Source organism: Anser brachyrhynchus (assembly GCF_964034855.1).
Source record: "Anser brachyrhynchus genome assembly, chromosome: 16".
NCBI classification, from domain to species: domain Eukaryota; kingdom Metazoa; phylum Chordata; class Aves; order Anseriformes; family Anatidae; genus Anser; species Anser brachyrhynchus.
In genome coordinates, this window is record NC_137734.1 from 8005933 (window position 1) to 8025514 (window position 19582).

Genomic DNA, 19582 nt, shown 5'->3' on the forward strand with positions numbered 1-19582 from the left:
TTGTATCATGTATGCTAAAGGAGTACCTGAAGGAGCTATCTGTAATCCTCTTCTGTAGGATTTTCTCGGGTATCTTTTCTCCCACCTAGGTTTTAAGACCCTTCCCATTTCACCTCAGACTGGTAAACCATTAAGCTGAACATCAAAAAGCAACGTGACTGCTCCACTTGTCCTGTGAAAGATAAGGGGTAACTATATAGGTTGGATCAATTATTTGGCTGTACTTCAGGAACATACCGAGTCGCACACCAAAATTTAAACACACGTGTTCTGCTGGGATTACTCACGTGCTTAAAGTTGGGCACATGAGTAAGTAGTTTGTTGAATCAGGGCCTAAAATGGCATGCTATTTCTCAGTATAAGTTATAGTTTAAAGCTCATTCTAGACCACCATGGCAAAATAAATCTTTATCTTAGCTACTTAGTACTAATGAAAAACAATATTATTGGTATTTTTCCTATAGCAATTCACTTAAAGAGAAATGTTGTACAATTACAGAGAATGGCTAACCGTGCTTCTTGATCAACCTGATAATTAATAGGAATAGAAGAAAAAGCCCTGTATTTCTGAGTGCCGATCAGGCAGCAAAGGCACTCCAAACATCTGAAGAAAAAACAGTTTGTTAATTGCTGTCTAGACAGTTTATTGCTGCAATAAGATCAAAACACAGAATACTGAGGTTTGTGGTATGAATCATGCAGACTAAACAATTGTTTTATTGCATTTACAGAGCACTTGATTTATAATGCAGTCAGTTTGGTAATAAAATTCCTCCATTGTATATCCTGAATAATTTCACCTCTTTTTGCATCTGTCTTTTAATTCTATATCAAGATGGTTTAAAAACGTCTGTATGGAGGGGGGATTACTGTCATGTGTATAGGAGGTTACTTATCTTGGATCCCTGTTACATCGTCACCGAGCATACAGCACTCAGCTGAGCCTTGATCAGCTGGTGGTATTATGGGCACACCGAAGAACAGATTTATTGGGCTGCAGTGAGCACACTAGAGGAAAAGTAAGGCTGCCCCATTGTAAGAGGTTTTGTTCCACTTGAACCAAAAGGGATCAATCAGGCAAGTGGCATATTTTTTTCAAAAAAAAAAAAAAGTTATTACTCTGCAAAACTTTTTTCCTGAGAGGAGTGATTCATCGCTCCTCTCCTGTGGTTATCTCTGGAAGACTGAGGTTTAAGGGAATTTCTCTGTGAACCCAGAATCTTTTGGGATGAAGAAAGTTACTCTTGTCTTTACCGAGTGCCTGAGCTGGGATAGGGGGGTAGTAGCATTAAACATTAAATTGTCCTGGGAACATAAAGTATTGTTGTCTTTGTATAAGAGAACTTTGTATTTTTTTTTCATTTGCCAGCTTTGACCAACTATAATCATCCATGTATCTATGAAAAGCAGACAAATATTGGATCAGAATGTAGTTCTGGAGCAAAACCAAAACAGAGCCCTAGAGCTTGATGTTCCTAATTTCACAAATTGCAGACTGAAATCCTGGTCCCATCGAGTTTGGTGGAAATGTTGCCATTGATTTCATTGGGTCACAGTTGCACCTACAAATTTAGTGAACTACTTATTGATAAATCTGACAGTGCTGGGGGGAGCACAATGATATTTGTCACTTTATAAAGACCTGTTTACATAAGATTTTGAACTGGAAGTTTTTTGGGTAAGTTTAGATAAGTATCTTTTGTACTTTGACTTAATATTGGGGGGGAGGTGGGATCCTTCTGTGCAGTAATCCCCTGATTAAGGAGATCTGTTCTCTCTCATTGTAATATCTTAACTTGAATACCCTCACTGTAGTTGTATTTGAAGTTAAGCTCTTTAAGAAGGCAGGCCAGCCAGGCTTGACTGGTACGATATGTCTGAACTGGAGGTATTTTTGCATATACCCACACTTGGCTTAATTCCCCCCAGTAAAAACTGATGTTCCTGGTGGTCAAATGAAATTACTTCTGACGATAGCACAAGGCTTGTACGGAGCCTGCTCCACCCACCAAGTGTACTGTACAGGCTCTTCATTATCTCCTAATACAAGCTGCATTCCAGGGAAATGACAGAAAATGCTCTGGTATAAATTTTGACCCCAGCTGCCCATACTCACAGTGAGTGGAGATCAGCCCTAGCTCTTTAAAAGCTCCAAGCATTGCTTTGCCTGTCTGCCTTGCAATTCCTCTCGCAGCCATGCAGGAAGACCTGAGTGGCCCCATTTCAAGCTGCATTTGGACCTCAAGCTTCCACCCAGGGCAGAACGAACCTGCTGAATGTCCCAAGCACATGAAGAGCCGAATTTACAGGGGACAGATGGAGATGTGCACTGGCCAGAGTACAGGGGAGGAGCCAGCCTAAGAAAAGGTAGGGCTCTGGGGACAACCCAGACAGCTTCTGACTGTAGCTGATCCTATGGACTTTGTGTGCCCGCAAGGCAGGAGTCTCAGCAGCATGCTCAGGTGAGGAGCTTGTGGAAGGCAGGGGGCTCATTCAGTGCACTTCCAAGAGAGACCCAGAGCAACTCTGACACAGAGCTGGGTAAAGAAGGGAAAGATGTTCAGGCAGGTACCATGTTACACATTTCCCAAAATACCACTCCACAGCCCCCTTCCTTTCTTCTCTAAATGACAGAGGAACATACAAGCAGAGAAGAAGGCGCCTTTTTACACAGCTGGTTTATTTAACAAATAGGTAGTGATAGTTGTAGACAAAAGCAAATTCTAAAAGCCACCATGACAGGGCAGGCCGAGCCCAGTGGGCTTCCAGCAGCATAAATCAATGCACAGCGAACAGAGAGAGGCTGAAAGAGTGCCTGTGATGCAAACAGCATTCAGTAATCTTGCAAGCAATCTGGTAACCGATCATTTAGTCTGGAAGATTTTCATGAATAAAATGGTAAAGTAAATCTATAGCACTGATGCCAATAATGCAGAACTACTGTTTTCCAGTTTGGAGAGTCCAGGTAAATTATTTGGTCACTTTCTGCAGAAAGAGAAAAGCTGTTGCTGTTTGAGAGGATTTGGCATAAATTACCTTGTGGGAATAGCAGAAGAAGCTCTTTTCAGAATCCAACTTCTCTACTGATATTTTTTAAAGCTGAGCAAATACTTCTAAAAAGGGTTCCTTGCTTCCTTTATGGTAGGACACTGGTCCGCACCACACAAGGGAGGTAGCTGCCAGAGCGTGCTGATACCAATTCAGGCAGTTTTCTCCTCTGGTTCTCTAATGCTTCATGTGCAGCAATACGTCAGTCACCAGCATGTTAAGAAAAATTTGGGGTGCCATTCCTGTACATGTTGCCCAAGATGCTCCAGAGTCCATCCCTTAGTGCAGAGGACCCAGCGGATGGCTCTTACCCCCTCTACTACAAATGGCCAAATGCACTGACAAGCATGGAGGTATTTGTATGACGAACTTAGGAGAAAATGTTAGGAATCATTTTCCTCACTTTTTGGTCAAACGTCAGCCCACTGGCTTTAGGTGTGTTGTTCTGGAGGATGCATTTCCCCGCCTGCTCAGTGTGAATCCAGGCAGGAGGGCGGTGCAGTGGGCACAGACGAGGTGTCCTCTGCTCCAAAACCACCCTTGGGACAAAGAGCGGGGGAATTTATGGTGGGGAAAGGCAGAGCAAAAGAAGGGTTATGTCTAAAGCAAGGCACCAAAATGTTGTAGATACTGTGAGCAACAAACGCAGATGCTGACTGGCATTGGAGACCAAAGGCCCGGGGAGTTACAGCACAGCAGCCAGCATGCGATCCCCCCAGACAGCTCTGTGCCCCCCTCCTCCAGCAAAGCACCTTCTCTCCCATCAGTGCTATGCAAGCTGTTACAAGCGCACGTACTCGAGGCAGTCAGCGCTTTGTGCTCTCTTTTACATGGCTTTAAATGCTGCTAGAAGTATTTCTGTTGTTTATTGCTGCTCAATAAAGTTTTATCTTGTGAAAGTCATGATTTATTTACTCCATCTTGCAGAATAGACATGTGCGCTCTCCCACCTCAGCACCCCTTTACCAGATTCATAAAATGTGTTAACAATTCATTTAAAATTCATATACAAGCCAAGTACAGTTCCTTCACAAAGCTGCACCAAGTAATATAAAGCAGCACGCGCCCTGACATATGGCACACTGTCAACGTGTGCTCTTAAGGCCTCCCTTAGCTGTAAGTACTTCAGCGTGCTCTTGTAATTGCTCGTGTCCAGCCAGTCAAACAGCATCTTCCCATTTTCCAATTACCATAGAGTTTTTTCTAATTTTCCCTCTCAGCTACCAGGAAAACACAGGCTGTGAGGATAGGTGGTTTAGAGAGAGACTGGTCAAAGTTTATCTTCAGCTTTAAAGTTTATAAACTGCCTGTGTAACAGGGGCTTTCACCTGCCCAGACAAGACGTGTCTCTTTGCTGGTCTGTGTGTGAGTTATGCAAGGAAAAAGGTAAGGTGAGAATCAAAATAAGCATTTCTATCCCAGTGTGCCCCTCTGGGAAAATCATCTTTGCTGGTAGCTCTTGTGACAGTCCTCATTCTGAAAGGTGCAGTCGCCATGTGCCTTCAGTCACCTTTTACTAATAGCCGTGAAACATCTCTGGCTCTTCCCTTTCCCTGGTATATTCAGTTTTCTTGCAGCAGACTCACTCACATCACTGTTATTTTCATTTCCCAGCACCGAAGAACTGTGGCTGTGAACCTGACCCAAGCACATCTCCCCTCCGGGCTCCTCGCAGCAAGAAGCCCTGCTCCAGTCTGTGCCAGGAAAAGACAGCTACGGGGATGTAACCTCAGGCTTCAACATCCTCTGGTACCTCACAACATTTGCATAATTCCCAACTGAATGAGACGCAAGGGATCTGTGGTGTCTCTGCCGCATGCTTTTTTGTTTCTGTTCCTATTTTAATAGTGCCATGCACAGGGAAAGGCATGTTTGGGGATGCCAGAGAGAAATCTACTGGCAGTTCTGTGCTGGCCCAAACAGTACCAATAAAATGTTGGGGTGTGGACAGGTCCCAGGCGTGTGCTTCAGGCCGTGGCTCTTCAAAAGAGCACCCAGCTGGGCGGCTCTGCTCTGTGTGAAGTTGGGCAGAGTCCTTGCTGCATTCCTCACGATGTTGCTACACACATTTGTGCAATATTTGGCTTATTTGTGCAACGTAATTAATGAAACATGTCTCATTGGCACCAACATCCCTAGGGACCTAAAGCAAATGGGAGCCTTTGAAGCCTTAAAGGGTCTTAAAAGCAGAAAATATTTACCACAAGTTTATTAAATCAAGCTTTACTGGTAATAAATTAGCAGCCTGTAGACGTGCCTTTTTCTTGAGGATCTGACATTAATCTTCTAGAAAAATACAGTAACGATTTACAATTTTCATAACACCTTTCCTTCTTTCAGTTCTCAGGCATTTTGCTTCCAGAACTCCTACGTTTGTTCAGGTCTCCCTACGGTGAGTTTCCTGCATGAGAGAGGGACCCCCGTTCGTGTGCCATTCTCAGGAAGTCCGTGAGAGACATCAAGCCTTACACCGTGCTTACAGGCGCATGCGAGCAAAACTCCACACGTAATACTCATGTTATTCCTTTTCACGTAGCCACTGATCCATGACACTGGAAGTATTTTAAAGACATTGACCCAGAGTCTCCATAATGGAGCTGGGGGTGGCTGAAATGCCCATTCTGCTCCTACATCTGCAGTTTAGGTTATGTGATCTTACCGTGCTGTTTCAAACCCAGAAAACACTGGGGGGGTGTTTACAGATTTGCACATCTCTCACACTGCGCCATTGTATGGTAAATTACATTGGAGCCTCTCCTGAGCTCATTAACAAAAGCCCATTGTGTGAGGGTGTTATATATCCCGCGTGCTTGGCCTGGGACTTATACGTGTGTCATGGAAGTGTTGGTGAGCTCGCATGAGAACTGCTTTCTAGTATTTCTGTTTGGATTTTTAATGACATTTGTGCAGGTGCACAGCTTATAAAAGGAATCTTTTCTCAGTCCATGGAGTTGTTCCACAATTCAGCTGGAGCAACAGGCATTCTTAGCAAATCTTGATTTTTAGTGGTGACCTCCAAAATTGTTGCTGCATCACTTAGAATTACTCATTTTTATTTATTAAGGGTGTGCTTGAGTATCTTCCCATTAAAAAGGGAATATTCTGTACACAGCTGGGGGAGGGCTTGTCCAGTTCAACAAAAGCTAAATCAAGACCAGGCAATTGTACTCGAAGACACGAGCAGATGTGAATAAGCTTACCTTTTCAGCATAGTGCTGTTTTACAGTAATAGATGATTAAGTTTTATTGCAAGATCAAACCTTCTGTGTCATGTAGTATATTCCTGGCTGTGTTTGACACAGCTTGATAACTGCTCAGAGGGATACCTGTGGCATCTGTGAGCTTAGGGGACATAGTTTAGTGGGTGGTAGGGGGATGGTTGGCCCAGATGATCTTGGAGGTCTTTTCCCACCTTAATGATTGTATGATTCATGCTTTCATGACAGAAAGGGCTCAGTGACAGGGCTGGCCTCAACTGTTCTTGCCCAGTTACACCTTCCCCAGTTCCCACCCCAAGCTGGCTCTCCACCTTTATTTTTTTCCTGTTTATTTTTAAGTTGGATCAGTTCCCTGAACTGGACCATAGACTGGTTGCCTAGGCAGATGGACCAACACAAAAAGGACTGTGGTGCAGAGAAGAGGAGAAAAGAAAAGGAAAGAAAAAAAAAGCAGAAGGAGTCCTGGAGTATTGGAAACCACAACGGCCTCAAGAGTCTCCGTAATGTGAAACTGCAGATAAGGTTGGTCATAGCCCGTGACGTGCAGCTGACAGCTGAGCCCATGGGAGAAGAGCCTCCCAGCAGCATTGTGCAAGGGACTGATACTGCGTCCTCCTAAATCTTGGAGGGCTGAAGCTTATTTGTACAACAAACAAGGCCCGACTGGAGTTTACTGTGCAGAATTGTGCCTCTGTAACGCAGTTCAGCTGTGTGTGTATTTCATGGCAAAGAAAATACAGTGATGACTTCCACTGGGTTTCTTCATCAGTGGCCATTGCTTTAATGCTCGTTTGACTTGTTTAGGTTAAAAGAAGTGCATTGGGCAGGATTCTGAATAAATGTAAATTAGAATTGGCTCATTAAAATATTTGGAGTTACAGGCACAAACGGGATCAGAGTCAAGCCACTTGTCCTAGTTTCTGTCACACAAACACTAACCCTTTATAAATCATTAATTTCCAGACTGTTTATTATCCAGGGGAAGTAACAAAACAGTAGTATCACATAACACATCCTAAGAATGCCTTGTTCATTTTAAGAGCAAATAAAACTAAATAGCACCAAGTTGTTAGTGATGCAGCCTACGAGACCAAGCAAAAAGACAAAAAGGGGAGCTTTATCAGGCTGAGGCCACAAAATAAACAGGGGAATGGGTTTAAAAAAAAAAAAAAAAGTAGTACAAGAGTGACTTCACATAGAGTATCTTCACATAGATATTCTTTGTTTACTATCACATGGAAATTCCCTGCTCATTACATGGTGGTGCTTTCACTGGGGATGCCGCAGCCGTGCTATCAGAGTGTGAATGCTTTCCACAGCTGCTGTTACCCTTCGTCAGCTTTCTCCACAGGCAGAGAACAGAGTGAAGCCACCCTTTCAAAAAATAATAGTCAAAATTAATTACTCTGTCGAGAAAACAACCTTTTTGTTGTTTCATTTACTATCCCCCTCTTCTAATGTGTTTGTCACGTGTTGCCCAGAAGCCACCCGTGATGAGGAAATGACATTAGTGCACAGCTGAGGATGAGGCAGAGAAAGTGAGCACCATGTCTGTCCTCGCTAGGACTGTGCTGAAGTTCACGGCTTGCCTTTCCATGGGGCAGAGGGACCTGCCTGGCCGCAGGAGCCCACCCTCTTGTGCCATGGGAGCCCACCCGGCTGCACCAGGCAGGCTGCTGAGGCTCCCAGCCGTGCAACCTGCTTGAAAGCACAGGGATGGAGGTGCAAGTACGAAAGTGGGAGTTAGACAAAACAAGGTTTTTCTCATCTATTTTGTATCATTTCGATGGATAGTGCTGACAGCTGAGAGTGCACAGCTATTTATTCCTTGCACTTTTGCTAATAGCAGCAACGCCAAACACTGTACTGCTTCAGTACCATCGAGCCTTGCTAGCACAGGCTGTATTGGCTTGTTGTCAATTTAGCTTAAATCTGTTCCCAGTTTCACTAGTAAAAAGTCCTTTTCTAGCCAATATTACTGAGCTTATATTGAGCTGGCTTTTTTGCTAGTCTTACTTGTCAGTAAAGTATCGTACTTCTAAAAGTGATGTTAGCAAAACCGTAATCCAGGCCTCACAGATGATTTGGGTCCATATGTTATTTATTTTAATCTCTTAAGGTTCCAAAACACTATATATTTACAGTCACTCTTTAAAGTTATTGTTAGTTACAAAATATTAGAAACATAGTTTCATCTATAAAATGCGTGATTAATTTAATCTTTACCATATTTTTTTTCCATCATACAGGAAACATTTTAGCCTGATGAATACCATGGATGTATAATTAGTACTTTATACAGTAAACTTGATTATAACTTACACTGTCCACCCTGGCTCCAAAAATCCCTGCAGATTTTAATTCAATTGCTGCACTTTATCTGGATGAAAGCATTTGAATTCAATTATTATTATTCTGCGTGCATTTCTGCCTTTATATAGGTTAGATGTGGTAGTAGTTTTAAAACAAGTTTAGTGGAAGTCTCAAATTAGGCATTAGAGTCTATATTTAGGCATCTATCAGATTTTAAATGCTGACCATCTGATTTTCCTAGCTGAGGTTTGCCTAAATTGGGGTTTAATGGGCATTGAGACTGGAAGATAAAATTAAAGGGAAACAAATTTTGAGGTGTTTCTGAATTTTGATGGGAATTAGGCACCTGACTTGCCTGGACTATTGTGAATGCCCCGTAACCTGCTTATCTGTACCTGTCAATGCTCAAATACCTTTAAAATCTTGGCGGGATGCTTTGGATACCCACGTAACAGCAAACCCATTAAAAATCTCCTTGCTCATTTGATTTCTTCTTTCCATGGCTGAGAAACTTTTCGGCATTTTTGGCATCGAGACATCTCTTGAGGTAGCTCTGCCCTTTTTCATTTTAGCTGAAGATAACCTAGATGTTTTCACAAGTTTAAGACATTTTTAAAAATGGGATCCTCAAATTGGCCACATGCTCCTGTATTTAGCTATCTCCTGGGTTTAAACACTGGCCAAGGGGCCAGATCCGTGCAGGTTGGTGCCCTTGGCAAGGAGGAGGCAGAGGCAGCAGTGCAGCAGCCTGGGCGCTGGCTGCTGGAGGAAGCAGAGGCAGGCCATTCATTCTCCTATTACAGGCCATTCCTGTGTTTATACCATCTTGTTTAGCTTACTCCTAATGCACATCCTAAGACGTACCTCTAATACACATCCTAAGACATGTTTATGAAAATTCTTTATAAGCAAAATATTTTACTTCCATTGAGTAAGTTCAGATACAGAACAGCCTCAGCACTGCGCCTGGTTCAACTGCACTCCTGCTCTCTCTCTCCCCGTGCATCTTTTCTTTGAAAATTCAGCCTTCAGCCCACCCACATTACCACAGCAAGACCCAATAATTGTAACATATGGATTCTCGGCCAATCTTGTTTTGTTCTCGCTAACATGTTTACAAGCAGTAATTATTCTTCAGAAGATTAAATACTGCTTAGGGCTGCAGAAGGTAAATTGTTAGCTGGAGAACCAGCAACTGGATTTTGGATCCATTTTTGGTTTTAATTCTTTAAAGGCTTCTTCAGAGCAGATCCCATATCCTTTCATGAAGCACATACTCCCTAGGTGTGATCCTCAAATCAGCGGCATCATTGAACTGGCATAAAACATAAAGAATATGCCTTGGTCTGAAAAAGATTTCGAACATTTACAAAACCCATTGACTCCATTTGTGGGTGTTCAGCACTTCTGAAAATCAGGCAAGAAGCTTTTAAAGATGAAACAATAGCCCGACTCCAGCAGGAAGGAAAATAATTTAAAATTTCAAGAGAGACACATAAAAAGGGGACATGACATTCAAGAGATATTTTATTATGTTAGACAGCAAATTCATAGGAAATGCTTTTTTCTGTGAAGTGATTTATAGTACTGTGGGACTCATGGCCACAGAGACAAGGATTTTAAAAGTTTCATGCGCAGACTGGATGACAGAACTATCTTTGTTTAACTGTAATTGCTAATAGCATTTCTGCAAGGGTTGTTTAACCTCAGGCTTCACAGCCTAATCTATACTCTGATTTTCAGGTCAAGATGAAACCTAATGTGGTGGCTGATTATCTTGCATCAACTTAATGCAAGGTCTTTTACACTGTCTGCTCTGAGCATCCACTGCTGTCCAGTATCAAGAGTGGTTATTGAACTAGATAGGGACCTCCCCCCTTTTAGTCCCACGCAGCAATTTCTGCTGGTCTAAAATCAAGTGTTGGTGTTCAGACGCAGCAGGGAAGGTACTGTGCAAACGCCCTGCAGAAGGATTCTGTCTGTAGGAGACAAGAGATTATGAGCTCTGTGAGCACAGCAATACCAGGCTACTTAGATAAAAGTTTTCTGCCCTGCATGCTGTGATTTGTCCTTAGTCTCAGTCCACACAGGCCCGATCCCACATGCCCAGATCTCACATTCATCATCTCACGTTCAGGTGGGTGCAGCTTCCCACACTGCTGAACTCAGCCTTTTCCTACATTATTTATGGTTATTCTGTTTGGGGGAAGAAGAAAAAAAAAGTACAAATATTTTACATCCTTTTAAAGCTCATAAATATAATGAATCAAAGGCAATTTGGCAAATCTGCTTTATAGCTAGGGACCTTGGATCTGCTCACTTAGTTAAACTCAGTCTTGCTGAGGCATCTTTCTACGTCCGACGAATCTGTCGCTTTGAGCCAATCGATCATGGTGACGTGCTGTTCTTCCCCCGTGTCAGGACGCTTGTTTCTTTTTATTTACCCATTACTTCGCTTCCTGCCATCTGGCTCCTCTGAGCTTTTTTTTCCTTATTTTTAATACCTGTTCCAAGTTGTATCGCCACCATCTATTTGCCCACTGTGATCATCAGACTAAAAGCAGAAAGAGACTGAAGCTCCTATTGCCATCAGGCCAAAATCTGATTTCCTGTGCCTTTTTTATTCATGTATCATCGACAGTATCTGGAAAACTGAATATGCACTGGGTTTGAAGGAATACATCTCACATAATGGTGAGATAAACATAGCATTCTGCCTCACAGGTATTTTAAGAAAAAAATGTGCAGGTATTAGCTTCAATTGCCCAAAAATCTCCACAATAAGCCCTCTGAGATTTATACAAATATATGTAATGTTCTATTTACTTTCTGGGGGTTGTGACCTTAGGGTGAACCCCACAGAGACCCCACATTTTCAAGATTTTCTTTGTTATCATGTGTTTTAAGATTACTTTACAGATCCACAGAAGAAAGGCTTCTCATACAACCATTTGTTTCTCTAGGAACTCCAGTTCTAAATGAAACATCAAATATCGTGGGAGTTAGTAACCTGAAACCGAACAGCTCCTATCAAGAAACTGCTTGATACAACATTGAGTGCTCTGAATAGCAGTCATTCATTTTCAGAAGTGCCATCAGCTGAAGTGCCATGTAAAAGTCGGATCCCAAAATTACAGAAATGTTCAGAAATATATCCTCAAGTGAATTTGAACTTTTTCCCTTTTTTCTTGTGAATGCATGGATGGACTTTCCATAACGTTTTGTAGATAACAAAGAATTCCCTGTAAGGCTTGATTAAATAAAATCAGCGTTTCTTGAATGAATGTTGAAAGTAGGGAGCAAGGTGGGAGAGCAGCTGACGGCTGTTGGTGCTGCGGCCAGAGCTCAGCTGTTACACGTCACGCCACCGATGTCGGAGCCCATTTATACCCACACCCAGGCCCTGGGGGTTCCTTACTAAGGACCATGCCAAAGGGTGGGAGAAGGTGCTCTTCTCTGGCTGCAGAGGTGTGTCCCAAAGGAAGAGCTGGCAATCTCCTGCCTTGGGATTTGTGAAGACTGCACAGGTGAAATTTATGGGTGTTTTTTTGTATTCCTCTCTTGTATTAGTAATGTGCTTTTGCTAGGTGAACTAGCAAGAAACAAAGTACACTTGTGGTTTTCAGCGGTGCAAATTCAGTCCAGAGCTGTGCAGAGACTGGGGGGCAGGCTATAACACCCCTGGGAAAAGCAAACCTGGGGGCTGCACTATGGCATGTACGTGGGCTTCAAGGCTGTCAATCCTTTCTTTGTTTCACTAATTTTCAAGTTCCTTGTAAGTTTTTACATAAAGCCTTATTTTGGTGTCACTGCTCCTGATAAATCTCAGTAGATACCTAAATATTCAAAAAGCTGCTTAACCCCAGGAACACCCCCAGTGCCTCACTGGAAAAAGATGGGGCAGGCTATTTAAAAAAAAAAAAAAAGGGAAAGAAAAAAGGGGGGGTGGGAGGAGTGCCCATACTATACAATTTACTATACAATTCCATGACTTGAAGTAAATCCACCGAGCCTGGGAAACTGTATCCTGGGTTACTCATTCAGAGTATTTCTTCCTGAGAGGCTGGTTGTTTGTGTATGGCTGCCCCAGGCTATTGCAGCAAAATTCCTTGTGCTGAAGCAACTCCATTCATACAGGCAGGGCCTGAAATAATGTGCACCAAGGCTAACACACAGCTGATCCTGCTCGGGGAGCTGCAGATTTGCATCCCAACTGATCTGACTGCAGTCAGACACAGCCCTACCAATGGAATTGAAAATAGAGGGAAATTCCCAGCACTTATATCTACGCTGTGCATCCAACAGCCCTCTCTCCTTTCTCAGAAGGTTACAGAATGTATTAATTGAGCTTCAGAGTGACTGATAATTGCCTAATTGCTGACTAATTTCCCTTTCCTAGAGGTGACATTACATTAGTAGCAAAAAATAAAAATCCTGCACAGCTTCCTCGAAAGTGCTCCTGGATACAAGACCTGATCCCGTCCTGACTGCAGCCATGCTGGTGAGAACCCGATAAAAGTGAGAGAATTTGATGGGAATTTTTCTGGCTGGGTCCTTTCTGTGCTTATTGATGCTCTCTACCTTGCTACACCAGATCTGTCCCAGGGATGTGGCAGGAGGCTGCAGTTCATGCCTAGCCTAGCCTGCTGGACCCACAAGATTTTTTTTGTTTTGGTGGTTGTGGTCTGAGGAAATAATCCAGTTGAGTTATGAACTCCTTACTGGCTATTTTTCAGCCAATGCAGCATAAAAAGAACAAAAGAGGTGGGAGCACCTAGCTATGCTGCTGTTTAGGGCTGATACCAAATGTCACCAAGCTAAACTGGGAGGTCTTGGCTCTGTGAACAAGAAAACCCACCTGAAGTCTTGTTGCCACCCAAGGGAGAAGGCTTTAGTCTTCTCCCATCTTTACTCTGTAGCTTCACCCTGAGAGAAAACACTGGGTCTCCTGACTGCATCTTTGTCCTCTTCTGTGTTTTTACAGTCCTGAGCGTACCAACTGCCCAAAATAGCACGGGAAATGCAGGTGATAGACTGCTTGCTGGTTATTGTAGGTGGCTGTGCCATTTCTGAGACCTGATGTGCCACACCACATGCATTGCCTCATTTTGAGGGAAAGCCCTGCAAGTTGATGATGCCTGATCAAGTCTTTCAACCCTCAGGCAGCGACAACTTTATACCTTCTTTGACACAGCTGTAGGCATGATAAATATACGTGCATTTTTTAAGATAATTTCAGGTCTCTGAAAGCCAAAGCTTTCTAATCTTTTGCTTTTTCTGGAAATAATACTACATAAAGGATTACCTCCATCTTAAAACCTATCAGGAGGCCTATTGCTTCAGACTCAAAATTGCAACTTGAGAAGGCTTGTAAGGAAACAAGTCTGCAAATGTATTTAGTATATGAAAAATGATTTTCTTAAAAACATACAAAATGTTCTTTCACCTAATTCTGTATTGATTCCTGTAGCATCATCATCTTTTTCTTTTTCTTCTCTTAATGCATTTCTATTTCTCCCAAACACACAAAAAAACTGTTTCCTTTACAAAACAGAACAAAGAAGTTTTCCTTCCCAATCAGTAATTTTGTTTTCTTTTGTAATTGTAAAAAGAAACTCTTGAAAAATCAATATATCGTTGCCAAGTCATACACAATCAGGAATGGAGCAAGCTTAGTAAATAAAGGAAATTGCAATTTTTTTCCTCTATTTGGTCAGCCTTTAGTACATTCAAGGTGACTGCCAATCTCTTCTGTGTTTCTGGCTTGTTCCTCCCTGCAAATTTAAAAGTTAATCTTGGAGATGAAAAGAGAAGTTTGAAAAGAATTGTTCTTGGAGTCAAAATTCCTGATGTCCTAAATTACAGCAACCCCCACCCCGAAGTGATTGGCTCCTTGAAGTAATCTGACCTCTCTCAATTAACTAGCACAGAGATAAAGATTGTTCATGCTAAAGTTGTCACATAACACCAGGCTTAGAAATTGGAAAATCTCAAAAGAAAGATACCTTTTCAGCTGTATCTGTAGTTTCAGCATATATCAATATTTGGATTTGGTTTACTCTCTTGATGTGCAAAATTGAGGGAATTTATGTAGTGAAACCTAGCAAAAGACTTTTCAGTGAATAACCATATTAATTAAAATGTAGAAGAAAGCATTTACTAGCTGAACGTTTGCAAGCTGGGGTCTACGTTGTTTTTTCAAGGCACAACTGTCACCTGCAAAATATATGCAGAGTTTTGGAGCTGAGATGTGAACTGCTTACAAACCCAAGCAGGGGGAGAAAAAGATGCTTTAACGAGTTGATTTGCACCTGCAATTAAACAGACACACAGGCTAGTCTAATTTACACTGAAACTTAATTGCAAGCATAAATCTTGTGTATACATGTGACATAAATAAAAACCTCTCCTAGCTATTCATGATCTCTTACAAAAGAGCCAAGAGTCCCATAGCTCTTTTTTTTCCATGGTTATAGGTCTCATTTTTGGATTTGGAATTGCTCTAATGCATTTGTCTTCTTCCCTGAAAATACTTAATTGTGGAGTGTCAAAAAAAATAAATCAGCATCCAATTTGTCTTGGAGTACCTCTAAACACGGGTGTCACTAACAGTTAATCAGCAAAAGTATGGGGAAACACAGGCATGTGTGCTATAATTTATTAAATGTAATTCCAGCTTCTTTGAGCATCCTGCAAAGGTGCTCTGCTTTTGCATATTTGTGGAGGGAGCCAGGATTGAGAGTGTTACAGGGAATGGCTGAAGGGATTATAGATTTGCTGAGGCCACTTTTATCTTCTAAACAATATTTCATGTGCGGAAAGGCACTTTGAAACTCCTAGGGTGAGCAGCATATGACACTGGGTCAGCAGTCTTTACACAAGTGGCAACTTTTTGATGAAACCTAAAGGAGAAAGTATAAAAGAAACATCCAGAAATCAAAAAGAAAGAAACCCAAGCTGGGTGTTTTCACCCAAGAATACCTCTTGCATAACAATTTATTTCCGTATAAGCTTGAATATTTCAAGGCTTTTGAGGAGCCTAGATAAGGAGATTGAGGCTAAGATGTAGAAGGCTCAGGAGACCTTAAGTCTGGACAACAATGGAGCACCATAGCCACCCTCTGAATAATGTTAATATCTTTATGGAGACTCCTATAGAAATAGGACTAGATACTTTGAGGGTTGAATTCTAATTTCAATTTTGAGAAATGGCCAGTCAGTTAAGAGGCTGCAGATTTGTTTTGTTTCTCTTGCAAAATAAATTCTCTACGTTTTTCCTATTTGAATTGTGAACCTGCTGTTATTCTGATAAGCCTGTTTATGGTGTGACCTACTTAACCAGAGCTCTGGTGGCTCAAGGCTCACAGTAGTGCAAAGACTAAAGGCCCCAAACAGGAAAAGATATCATATGAAAAAAAAGTTTTCAAGCCTTTGTCCTTTACATGCTGCAAGGTGTCAAGCACTGAACCAGTGCAGAAACCATTGTTCAACCAACTGCTCTTTTCAAATGGAAATGTCTGCAAAAGCCATGTCAGCAAAAGGAATTCGTTGCTTAAACTGTGCCTCCTAGCTTATATCCTACAATAAAACCTGTGGCGTATTAGTCCATACTTAGGACTTGTTACTAGGTTTTAAAGCTCCTTTCAGGCACAGTTTTAGCCTAATCTGGCTGGATCACTAGCACGGGCAAGATTACGAAACTGCAAGGTTATGTTGCCTTTGACTTGTGAATGTATGTCAAAAGTCTGGTTTATAGTTTCCACCAACACAATTGTCTTTTAAATAATATCTTTCTGCTGAAGGCTCTGCAATGGTACAGGACTAGCTACATCTACACAGGAAACAGAATCAAGGTTTTCCATAAGTCTGTTGATTTTTCAGCTTCCATGCTCTGAAGATATATTTCCTTTGAAGTGTCTCAAATAGGGTAGTATCCAATTATATTTGTAATCCCAATCTAATTCAATCAGGGACTCCAATTATAGCTGATCTGTCTTTTAATCTAGTTAAAGTCTGTAGAGTAGACTGCACCTTAGCTAGCATAACAAAATTAAAATTCAAGCTGTTGAACACTTGTAATCAGGGATAACCAAGTTACAGATGCAACTAGCTGAAAAGTGGGAGGCTTGCAAGGAAGAAAAGCCTATCTTCATTTAATGTCCAAACATTGCATCAGTTTAACTTGAAGCTTGGCTGAGAGCTAGCTGCTAATTACAAAGGACTGTAAGAAGCACTTTTGGATTGAGCCAGATACAACAAATTTTTTTTGCCTAGTTTTCTTCCTCCAGAAAGCTTCATCCTGGCTCCTCAACAGTGGGCTGAGGAGCAGTAATGCAGCACCACTTTCACAAATGCATCACCTTGCAAGTCTCTGGAGCAAGTGGCTTCGCAGTTGCTTGGCATCTTTCCTGCTTACTGTAAGGCCACAGCATACCTGGAACAACTGGTCAGACACCCAGGTCTCAAATAAATCCACCCTCTTCTGCACACCTCCACTGAAAAGCCTGACCTGAAAAGCCTCTGTGCAGTACACCCTGAGGGACGGCAGCTGACCTGACATGCACGGACACACATGGTGATGGTGCACCATTTACACTAGGAGAGGAAAAAATCAGCACTAAGGGGCTTGTAGATACAGGAGGAGGCACTGTAAAAGAGCTGAAAGGGGAGCTTTACATATGGAGACAGCTCTGCTAGCTGGTCCTGCTGCATTGGTATAACTTCAGAAAATACAGCACTCTAGTTAATTAACCAGCGTTGAAAACAGAAGGTCCTAAACCAGTCTGATTATCCAGTGTAAATGGGGTTACAATGAAACAACCGAGTTTCCTAGGCAGAAAAATATTCGAGTTTGTTTGTAATTTATACCAGAATTGACTGGCTGAAGTGACCTTGGCCAGCAAAACAGCAAAGATGTCCTATTGTGTTTAATCATACTTGGGGACAGCTATTAAACTTAATCAGTTCTGTCCCAAATCTCACTTGCTCAGTTTCAGTGTATTTATCTACCAATTCCAGGTCCCTTCTTTCATTTCTAAGGGTTGTACTTAAACTGCCTTGATGATGACTAAAGTCTGTTTCAGCCATTTTGGGAGATGATGCATGAACCATGTATGACCTAACACTAAAAAATAATTTTCTTTGAAGAGAAAACTGAGTAGCTATACTTTTTTTTTTTTGCTTAAAGTGGTGTTTGACAGAAGAAACGCTTTGCAGAAAGTGGCAGTTTACAATACTTTGGCCTGAATTTTCTGATCCGTCTTAACAAAATACATATGCTGTAATTTTAAAATACAGTAAGTGTAGACATGTAGACACATGGCTACACAGCATCTAAACTGAATATTCACTCTGGGCTTTAAATCTTGGTGATTTATTTTCTTGTGTAAGGAAATTCCAATGCAATTTTTAGTTGTCCTATCTAAGCAGAGATACTGAATAATATCAAATGTGGAGTCTTATCTTCAGTGGGCTCATGGTTCACTGCTGTGCACTTCAACATCTGCATAATAGCCAGATCAAAACCAAAGAGTTGCTTGAAAGAGTGTTACTTGCAGCAGGCAGAACTTACCGCCATCTTCAAGACTTGCCCAAGAATCAATCTGTAAGAAAGCTGGAATGAGGCAAAAGGGTGACATTCTTCCAAAGTTTATGCTCAGCACACGATCCATAAATTGTGAAAACAGTAAATTATTCAGATGTTCAAGAGTGATCATACTGTTATATCCCCTCCATTTTCCACCTTATATTCATAGTGTAAGAAGTAGAGTACTAAGCCTAATCCTGTTAGATATTTAATTCATCATTCTACACATAAACTAACGCTTCACAAGAAGTGCAATTCATAGATTTCTGTCCCATTTTCTTTTAGGCTGTCATTCAGATAGCTTGGTGTTGGCTTCATTCTATCCATTGTTTTAAGTGTTAATGTTTACTTATTTTTTTTCCCTTGTCTTCCAGCCATAACAACCAAAACCAGGGTGCTTGGTTGCCTTTTTTTTTTTTAATAAAAGTTGAGCTATCAAAGACCAGATAGCACTCCCAAACCTGCTAATGCTCTGAAATCTCCACTAACAATTGGTTGTCAGCCCTTCATTAGGAATGGCATGAACCAAAGTCACCCACATGGAAACCAGCCAAATTTAGGACTAGGATATAACTGATGAAAGTAGTGGAAAAAAAACTGCTGTAGCAAAAGAAATGGAATTAGGTCTATAACACCAAATACATATATTACTAATCATAGTCATAAAAGCAGAAAGTGAGAGCTAATTTTACTAAGTAGAAGATCCCTGCTAAGTGGTATTTTGACATCTGAAAATAATTCAATTTCGATCTTGGTGCTTCATTGACATGAACAGGAAATGCATAATTCTCTGAGCTGTTGTTTCAAGCCTACCCTGCATAAACTCACAAATGCCCAGCAGACTTTCTTGGCAACCTGGTAGGGGTCAACCCTTTGCCAAGACAGACATTCATGAGCTTTTCATAGAGTGCAGGGAGCTACTTTTTGGGAATCATAGAATCATTTAAGTTGGAAAAGACCTCTAAGATCGAGTCCAGCCGTTAACATAATGGCACAATGTATTGACAAGTTATGAAATGATACCACATGCAAGTCTCTCATGGTTATTCAAGATGGTAAGTGTACAGGGGAAGTCATCCTAATTAGTTACTTACTGAATAGCATTTAGCATTGCCACCAGATTAAATATTTTACAATGACCTTTGGATATGGTTTGCTCTTCATTCAAAAAAAAACAACTCATGATCAAACCCTATTGGGCTCAATTTGTAATTCTGAAGGAGACTTACCACCGAAAAATGCCAGCCCTGAGGCAGCTGTGATGGCCTGGACGCACGGTTAATCTGGGGCCCCCTTACACCGCTGCCTGCATTCTCGCCTGTAAAAGGGACAATAATTAGACATTTCTGATGGCTCCATTACAGCTTAGTGTTAAAAGAGTTTGTGTACCTTGTCTGGAAGGAAGTGATCTCACAGG

At 41.6% G+C, this 19582-nt stretch overlaps 1 protein-coding gene and 1 long non-coding RNA gene across 11 annotated transcripts in view; one reads left to right on the forward strand and one right to left on the reverse strand.

Annotated features, from left to right (window-relative positions):
- Window positions 1-7051, forward strand: part of LOC308178838 — a 53529-nt gene extending 46478 nt beyond the window's left edge. Inside the window, exons 5-8 of the long non-coding RNA XR_013939998.1 lie at window positions 2195-2367; window positions 4663-4797; window positions 5389-5440; window positions 6606-7051. This is a non-coding gene — a long non-coding RNA (uncharacterized lncRNA). The remainder of the gene's footprint in view (window positions 1-2194; window positions 2368-4662; window positions 4798-5388; window positions 5441-6605) is intronic.
- Window positions 1-19582, reverse strand: part of LOC308178837 (uncharacterized protein) — a gene marked incomplete at its 5' end in the record, with an annotated part of 46856 nt that overhangs the window by 21239 nt on the left and 6035 nt on the right. For 2 of the 10 annotated variants that reach the window (XR_013939989.1, XR_013939990.1), the window contains one exon: window positions 19395-19449. Coding sequence is in view for 1 of the 10 variants with exons in the window: in XM_080557977.1 (XP_080414103.1) it covers window positions 15443-15481; window positions 18151-18192; window positions 19395-19483 (170 nt within the window). Of the gene's footprint in view, window positions 1-7198; window positions 10559-15415; window positions 15482-17645; window positions 19484-19582 lie in introns of those variants that run through there. The other 8 variants (XR_013939996.1, XR_013939997.1, XR_013939993.1 and 5 more) reach the window with 7 other exon arrangements.